General features: G+C 46.1%; 1 protein-coding gene across 4 annotated transcripts in view; it reads left to right on the top strand.

Annotated features, from left to right (window-relative positions):
* Positions 1–4,674, top strand: part of rhogb (ras homolog family member Gb) — a 23,256-nt gene extending 18,582 nt beyond the window's left edge. The window contains exons 2-5 of one of the 4 annotated variants that reach the window (XM_029448101.1): positions 67–209; positions 553–705; positions 3,263–3,433; positions 3,727–4,674. In XM_029448101.1, the coding sequence (XP_029303961.1) occupies positions 577–705; positions 3,263–3,433; positions 3,727–4,002 (576 nt within the window). In that variant the 5' untranslated portion in view covers positions 67–209; positions 553–576 and the 3' untranslated portion in view covers positions 4,003–4,674. Of the gene's footprint in view, positions 1–66; positions 210–498; positions 706–3,262; positions 3,434–3,726 lie in introns of all 4 variants that reach the window. The other 3 variants (XM_029448100.1, XM_029448099.1, XM_029448098.1) reach the window with 3 other exon arrangements.
* The last annotated feature ends 4,208 nt before the right edge of the window (positions 4,675–8,882 follow it).

Genomic DNA, 8,882 nt, shown 5'->3' on the forward strand with positions numbered 1-8,882 from the left:
TGGAGACCGTTTCCTTCTGCAGCCATAATTTCCATAAACACAGCCCCCCCCCCCCTCTCTCTGCAGCCAGACGATGGGACGTCACATGTTTCTGAACAAACTGTGTTAACTGAAGCAAACTGAAGCGTCTGACGGCAGCAGTGGGACGAGTTTACCAAACAGACTCACTGAAGGAACCCAGAGGTGAATACTCAACAACAACAATCAAGGTTTTAGTAGTTATTTTACCACAAAAGTACTTCAGTTGGGCCTCTAAAAGTGTACTTTGGCCACCAAATTTAGGGGCTTGAAAACATCAGCGTCCATCTGTCTCACGTCTGTGATTCTCAGTTACGTAGATTCTTCTAATGTCCTCTAATGTCCTATACTGTCCCCTACTGTCCTCTGATGTCTTCTAATGTCCCCTGATGTCCTTCCTGCATCGGAGCATCGACTTCACCTCATTTCCTTCTGATTTTAATACCTGCGCCTTGTTCCTACATTTTCTTATTTTGTTAGTTTTGCTTCTTATATCCGAGAAGCAGAAAAAAAGGAGCTTGTTGTGTGTAGCAGGTTGCTGAAGGGTCAGAGGTCATCATGCAGAGTATAAAGTGTGTGGTGGTGGGTGACGGTGCTGTGGGGAAAACCTGCCTCCTCATCTCATACACCACCGGAGCGTTTCCCAAAGAGTACATCCCCACCGTGTTCGACAACTACAGCAGCCAGGTGCGTCACGTCTGCTCCACAACATGTCACAGAACAAATCAAATCAAATCAAATGTATTTATATAGTCCAATATCACAAATGACACATTTATTTCAGTGGGCTTTACAGACTGTACAGCATACGACACCCTCTGTCCTTAGACCCTCTGTCCTCAGACCCTCTGTCCTCAGACCCTCTGTCCTTAGACCCTCTGTCCTCAGACCCTCTGTCCTTAGACCCTCTGTCCTCAGACCCTCTATCCTTAGACCCTCTGTCCTTAGACCCTCTGTTCTTAGACCCTCTGTCTTTAGACCCTCTGTCCTTAGACCCTCTGTCTTTAGACCCTCTGTCCTTACACCCTCTGTCCTTAGACCCTCTGTCCTCAGACCCTCTGTCCTTACACCCTCTGTCCTTAGACCCTATGTCCTTAGACCCTCTGTCCTTAGACCCTCGCATCGCACAAGGAAAAACTTCCTAAAAGACACCCCATAATTAAAGAGTGAAAAATGGAAGAAACCTCAGGGAGAGCAACTGAGGAGGGATCCCTCTCCCAGGACGGACAGACGTGTAATAGATGTCGTGTGTACAGGATAAACAACATAGTACAAATACAACATTTGACAGAAATTATGTTGTATTGAAAAAGAGAAAGTTTGAATGAATCCAGGAAAATGTCAAAAAGGCTTCCCGGTGTCCAGCAGGACCAGGGCAGCAGGCGCTGTCACGATTCCTGATCCTGACGTAAACTTTATCAGTGGCAACCTGCCACATGAGACACAGAAACTCCGGGGATGATGCCCCGGATGATGAGTTAGTAACATACATTTACATAAATGCATACACATAGAGAGGGAGAAGAAGAGAGGGAGGGGAGGAGAGAGGAAGAGAAGGAAGAGAGCAGGGAGGTGTCCCCCGGCAGTCTAAGCCTATAGCAGCATAACTAGGGGCTGATCCAAGGCAAGCCTGGGCCAGCCCTAACTATAAGCTTTATCAAAAAGGAAAGTCTTTAGCCTGCTCTTAAATGTGGAGAGTGTGTCTGCCTCCCGAACACAAACTGGAAGCTGGTTCCACTGGAGAGGAGCTTGATAGCTGAAGGCTCTGGCTCCCATTGTACTCTTAGAGACTCTAGGAACCACAAGTAACCCTGCAGTCTGGGAGCGCAATGCTCTAGTTGGTTTATAAGGTACTATGAGATCTTTAAGATATGCTGGAGTCTGACCATTAATTGCTTTGTAAGTCAGGAGAAGGATTTTGAATTCTATTCTGTATTTTACCGGGAGCCAGTGCAGTGCAGCTAATACAGGAGTAATATGATCCCGTTTCTTTGTTCTTGTCAATACATGTGCCGCTGCATTTTGGATCAACTGAAGAGTCTTAAGCGACTTTTTGGGACAACCTGATAACAATGAGTTGCAGTAATCCAGCCTTGAAGTAACAAATGCATGGACTAGTTTTTCTGCATCATTTTGAGACAGGATGTTATTTTTGCAACGTTACGTAGATGAAAGAAGGCAGTCCTTGAGATTTGTTTTATGTGGGAGTTAAACGACAAATCTTGATCAAAGATGACGCCAAGATTCCTTACAGTGGTGCTGGAGGCCAAGTTAATGCCATCCAGAGCTTCTATGTCATTAGAAAATGCGTTTCAGAGGCGTTTAGGGCCAAGTATAATAACTTCAGTTTTGTCTGTGTTTAACATCAAGAAGTTGCTAGACATCCAAGTTTTTATGTCCTTAAGGCATGCTTGAAGTTTAGCCAATTGATTGGTTTCTTCTGGTTTAATTGATAGATATAATTGGGTATCATCCGCATAACAATGAAAGTTTATAGAGTGGTTCCTTATAATATTGCCCAAAGGAAGCATATATAAGATGAATAGAATCCGTCCAAGTACAGAACCCTGCGGAACTCCAAGACTGACTTTGGCTGTCATGGAGGATTTATCGTTAACAAGTACAAATTGAGATCGCTCAGATAAATAGGACTTGAACCAGCTTAGTGCGGTTCCTTTTATGCCAACACAATGTTCCAGTCTCTGTAGTAGAATGTCCTGATCAACAGTGTGGAAAGCAGCACTGAGGTCTAACAAGACAAGAACAGAGACAAGTGCTTTGTCTGATGCCAATAGAAGGTCATTGGTAACTTTCACCAGTGCCGTGTCTGTGCTATGATGAACTCTAAATCCAGATTGAAAAACCTCAAATAAACGATTATTATGTAAAACATCACACAACTGTTTTGTGACTGCTTTCTCAAGAACAAACAGTTCAAAACCCGAAAATATTCAGTTTACTGTCATATAAACATATAAACTGTAGAACAGCAGCAAATCCTCACAATCTAGCAGCTTCAACTAATGAAGGTTTATTATTTCATGTTGCAGACATGAATTTATAATTCATGTCTGCAACATGCTGAGGGTGAAGAATACACAAATTCTCTTTTTCAAATTTCCATACAAGCATTTGAGACAGAAAGCATAAAGACCATAATATCTAACGCACTAACACGTATTTCTAAGTTACAGATTCATAAACCTCTGACGTGTGTGTGTACCTGTGTGTGTGGTGCGTTCAGGTGACGGTGGACGGCAGGATCATCAGTCTGAACCTGTGGGACACGGCGGGCCAGGAGGAGTACGACCGACTGAGGACGCTCTCTTACCCGCAAACCCACGTCTTCATCATCTGCTTCTCCATATCCAGCCCGGCCTCCTACGAGAACGTCAAACACAAGTGGCATCCAGAGGTCAGAGGTCAAAATCTACCCGGCAACAGAGAACGATTAAAGAAGCAGAAATTAATTTAAACAAGGTTTTAATGGCGGCTTTACGAAGGCTTATTAGGGGGATGCAGGTAAATAATAATACAGAGCTGGAGGAGGCGGCAGAATATTATGAGAGGAAAAGAAACTTGAATATTCTCTGAGGTTAAAGTCACAAAGTGCAAGAAAATAAAACTTGAAAACAAAAGTAAAAAACATTACACTTTAGCATTAAACATGAAGCCCTAACCCTATTTACTGAACTTCACTCTCGTCAGGTGTCTCACCATTGTCCCGACGTTCCCATCCTCCTGGTCGGCACAAAGAGCGACCTCCGGGAAGACAGCGAGACTCAGAGGAAGCTGAAGGAGCAGAACCAGACGCCCGTCACGCACCAGCAGGGCGCAGCCCTCGCCCGCCAGATCCACGCCATGCGTTACATGGAGTGTTCGGCCCTCAACCAGGACGGCATAAAGGACGTGTTTGCCGAGGCCGTGAGGGCCTTCCTCAACCCGCAGCCCGTCGTCAGCAAGAAGCCCTGCGTCCTGCTGTAGGACCGGAGCACCAGCGGGTTTCAGCGGCGTTACTGCCTCAGAGACTGTTCTATGCAAAGAATTTGTTTTTATGTTTGGGTAGAATTCTATCTTTGAAGAATTAGAAAAGGTAGTTCTGGGCTCAGTTTGTGAAGCTGGGCGTACACTGTGCGAAATGTTGTTTAATGTCAACTAACACTGTACGAGGTAATCGTCTGCGATGTAAAACCAAAGCTCACCGTTTATGTGCTCACACTGTACGTGTAAAATAAAGAATGAAACGTTCCCACGCACCGTTCTGCTATTGAAAATTGTCAATAAAGATTTGTGTGAAAGCTCCGAGGCAGGTAGAAGTTTGTTTGCTAGCAGAAGTCTGTAACGTTCCACAACGATGCTAACGATCATCTGTGCCGTCCGTACACTGGTTTTAAGAAGTGACGGCGGTTTGTGAATCTTGTTATTGTCCGTCGCCATCTTGGTTTTTGTACTGTAACGTTATAGTACAACTGTAGCAGATATTCGATCCAAATCTACGAGACGTGCAGCTAAAGAATCGTGTCATTAACGCGCTCAAATCGTACGGTGTCAGTCCAGCTTCACGTGGCTCAGTCGGAGTTCAGGGGGAGCGAACATTCATTTGAAGCATTTCTGTAATGAGTTTTTAAGAAATCATTAAAATCAGATGAAACTCAAGTGTCCCGTCATCTGTCGCTTTACATGCCGGGGACTTCACTGTGATCTGGACGTCGGGAAGAGTTTTTTTTATTTTGCATTCCGATAATGAAGTTGAACTTTCAGTGTACGTGCTAATGCTAATGCTAATAGTTTGATATATTTTCATAACACAAAATAAATAGAATTTCTTGCTCCATCCGTTCTTCCCTTGTGCCCTGAGGCAGCCATATAACCGTCACGTTGTAATATTTCAGTTAATTATCTAAACTGTGTGGGTTAACATCTTATGGCTCTTTCCGAACAAAAATACTAATTTCGTAATAAACAATAAAACCTGAAGAAACGGCTAAAAACAACAACCTTTGAACTGTTTGGGCTTTAAGTGTTTCTGTTGTTTTGGCTCAGTTCAGATTGGAAAATATTTTTTATATTGTCGTCCAGCACAAATTAAATCTTAAATTAAGATTATGTTCACCTGCACCAAAACAAAAATGAATATTATGAATAAGAATAAATGAATCCAATAAATCAGAGAATAAAGAGTTTCTTCAGTCAGTCTCCAGCTGTACTCAGAAAAAAACTGTTTTCCGAGATTGAAGTCGTAAATTTACGCAAAACAAATTTAGGATATTTTTCAGATTAAAGAGGTACATTTTACGAAAACAATCAATTAATCTCAGAATATTCTTTGAGGTTAAAGAAGTACATTTACGAGAGAAAAAACTTGAATATTCTCTAAATGTATAAAGTCATAAATTTATAAGAAAAATATCAGACAACTAATGTTCCCGTTTTCTTTACGCGTTCATTTGTGAGGTTTGTTTTTTTCTACATTTACTACTTTTATCTCAGAGAATATTCAAGTTTTTTTCTCGTACAATTTGTGATTTACTTTCTCGTTACTTTTATTTAATCTTGTAGATCTCCTCTGAATATGTATTATTACCTACAATGGCCCGAATACTCCGCAGTATTGTGGTGTTCTGGGTGTGTCTCCATGTCTCCATCTTGAGTCTCCATCTTGTTTCTCCATGTCTCGTCTCCATGTTGTGTCTCCATCTTGTGTCTCCATGTTGTTTCTCCATGTCATATCAAATCAAATCACATTTATTTGTATAGCCCAATATCACAAATTATACATTTGTCTCAGTGTGCTTTACAGACTGTACAGGATACGACACCGATGTCTCGTCTCCATGTCGTGTCTCCATGTCTCGTCTCCATGTCGTGTCTCCATGTCTCCTCTCCATGTCTCGTCTCCATGTCGTGTCTCCATGTCTCCTCTCCATGTCTCGTCTCCATGTCGTGTCTCCATGTCTCCTCTCCATGTCTCGTCTCCATGTCGTGTCTCCATGTCGTGTCTCCATGTCTCCTCTCCATGTCTCGTCTCCATGTCTCGTCTCCATGTCTCCTCTCCATGTCGTGTCTCCATGTCGTGTCTCCATGTCTCCTCTCCATGTCTCGTCTCCATGTCGTGTCTCCATGTCTCGTCTCCATGTCGTGTCTCCATGTCTCGTCTCCATGTCTCGTCTCCATGTCTCGTCTCCATGTCTCCTCACCATGTCGTGTCTCCATGTCTCGTCTCCATCTTGTGTCTCCATGTTGTTTCTCCATGTCAAATCAAATCAAATCACATTTATTTGTATAGCCCAATATCACAAATTATACATTTGTCTCAGTGTGCTTTACAGACTGTACAGGATACGACACCGATGTCTCGTCTCCATGTCGTGTCTCCATGTCTCGTCTCCATGTCTCGTCTCCATGTCGTGTCTCCATGTCGTGTCTCCATGTCTCGTCTCCATGTCGTGTCTCCATGTCTCCTCTCCATGTCTCGTCTCCATGTCGTGTCTCCATGTCTCGTCTCCATGTCTCGTCTCCATGTCTCGTCTCCATGTCTCGTCTCCATGTCTCGTCTCCATGTCTCCTCTCCATGTCGTGTCTCCATGTCTCGTCTCCATGTCGTGTCTCCATGTCGCGTCTCCATGTCTCCTCTCCATGTCATGTCTCCTCTCCATGTCTCGTCTCCATGTCGTGTCTCCATGTCGCGTCTCCATGTCTCCTCTCCATGTCGTGTCTCCTCTCCATGTCTCGTCTCCATGTCGTGTCTCCATGTCGTGTCTCCATGTCTCGTCTCCATGTCGTGTCTCCATGTCTCCTCTCCATGTCTCCTCTCCATGTCTCGTCTCCATGTCTCGTCTCCATGTCTTATGTCCATGTCGTGTCTCCATGTCTCCTCTCCATGTCTCGTCTCCATGTCTCGTCTCCATGTCGTGTCTCCATGTCGTGTCTCCATGTCTCCTCTCCATGTCTCGTCTCCATGTCGTGTCTCCATGTCTCGTCTCCATGTCGTGTCTCCATGTCTCGTCTCCATGTCTCGTCTCCATGTCTCGTCTCCATGTCTCCTCTCCATGTCGTGTCTCCATGTCTCGTCTCCATGTCTCGTCTCCATGTCGTGTCTCCATGTCGCGTCTCCATGTCTCCTCTCCATGTCGTGTCTCCTCTCCATGTCTCGTCTCCATGTCGTGTCTCCATGTCGCGTCTCCATGTCTCCTCTCCATGTCGTGTCTCCTCTCCATGTCTCGTCTCCATGTCGTGTCTCCATGTCGTGTCTCCATGTCTCGTCTCCATGTCGTGTCTCCATGTCTCCTCTCCATGTCTCCTCTCCATGTCTCGTCTCCATGTCTCGTCTCCATGTCGTGTCTCCATGTCGTGTCTCCATGTCTCCTCTCCATGTCTCGTCTCCATGTCTCGTCTCCATGTCGTGTCTCCATGTCGTGTCTCCATGTCTCCTCTCCATGTCTCGTCTCCATGTCGTGTCTCCATGTCTCGTCTCCATGTCGTGTCTCCATGTCTCGTCTCCATGTCTCGTCTCCATGTCTCGTCTCCATGTCTCCTCTCCATGTCGTGTCTCCATGTCTCGTCTCCATGTCTCGTCTCCATGTCGTGTCTCCATGTCGCGTCTCCATGTCTCCTCTCCATGTCGTGTCTCCTCTCCATGTCTCGTCTCCATGTCGTGTCTCCATGTCGCGTCTCCATGTCTCCTCTCCATGTCGTGTCTCCTCTCCATGTCTCGTCTCCATGTCGTGTCTCCATGTCGTGTCTCCATGTCTCGTCTCCATGTCGTGTCTCCATGTCTCCTCTCCATGTCATGTCTCCTCTCCATGTCTCCTCTCCATGTCGTGTCTCCATGTCGTGTCTCCATGTCTCGTCTCCATGTCGTGTCTCCTCTCCATGTCTCGTCTCCATGTCGTGTCTCCATGTCGTGTCTCCATGTCTCGTCTCCATGTCGTGTCTCCATGTCGTGCCTCCATGTCTCGTCTCCATGTTTCCTCTCCATGTCTCATCTCCATGTCGTGTCTCCATGTCTCGTCTCCATGTCTCGTCTCCATGTCGTGTCTCCATGTCTCCTCTCCATCACTCGTCTCCATGTCCTGTCTCCATGTCTCCTCTCCATGTCTCGTCTCCATGTCGTGTCTCCATGTCTCCTCTCCATGTCGTGTCTCCATGTCGTGTCTCCATGTCTCGTCTCCATGTCTCCTCTCCATGTCTCCTCTCTTTCTCGTCTCCATGTCGTGTCTCCATGTCTCCTCTCCATGTCGTGTCTCCATGTCTCCTCTCCATGTCTCGTCTCCATGTCGTGTCTCCATGTCTCCTCTCCATGTCGTGTCTCCATGTCTCCTCTCCATGTCTCGTCTCCATGTCGTGTCTCCATGTCGTGTCTCCATGTCTCGTCTCCATGTCGTGTCTCCATGTCTCCTCTCCATGTCTCCTCTCCATGTCTCGTCTCCATGTCTCGTCTCCAGGTCTCGTCTCCATGTCGTGTCTCCATGTCTCCTCTCCATGTCGTGTCTCCATGTCTCCTCTCCATGTCTCGTCTCCATGTCGTGTCTCCATGTCTCCTCTCCATGTCTCCTCTCCATGTCGTGTCTCCATGTCTCGTCTCCATGTCGTGTCTCCATGTCTCCTCTCCATGTCGTGTCTCCATCACTCCTCTCCATGTCGTGTCTCCATGTCTCGTCTCCATGTCGTGTCTCCATCACTCCTCTCCATGTCGTGTCTCCATGTCTCGTCTCCATGTCTCCTCTCCATGTCTCGTCTCCATGTCTCCTCTCCATGTCTCGTCTCCATGTCGTGTCTCCATGTCTCCTCTCCATGTCGTGTCTCCATGTCTCCTCTCCATGTCTCCTCTCCATGTCGTGTCTCCATGTCTCGTCTCCATGTCT

Source organism: Cottoperca gobio, chromosome 14 (genome assembly GCF_900634415.1).
Source record: "Cottoperca gobio chromosome 14, fCotGob3.1, whole genome shotgun sequence".
Lineage (NCBI taxonomy): Eukaryota > Metazoa > Chordata > Actinopteri > Perciformes > Bovichtidae > Cottoperca > Cottoperca gobio.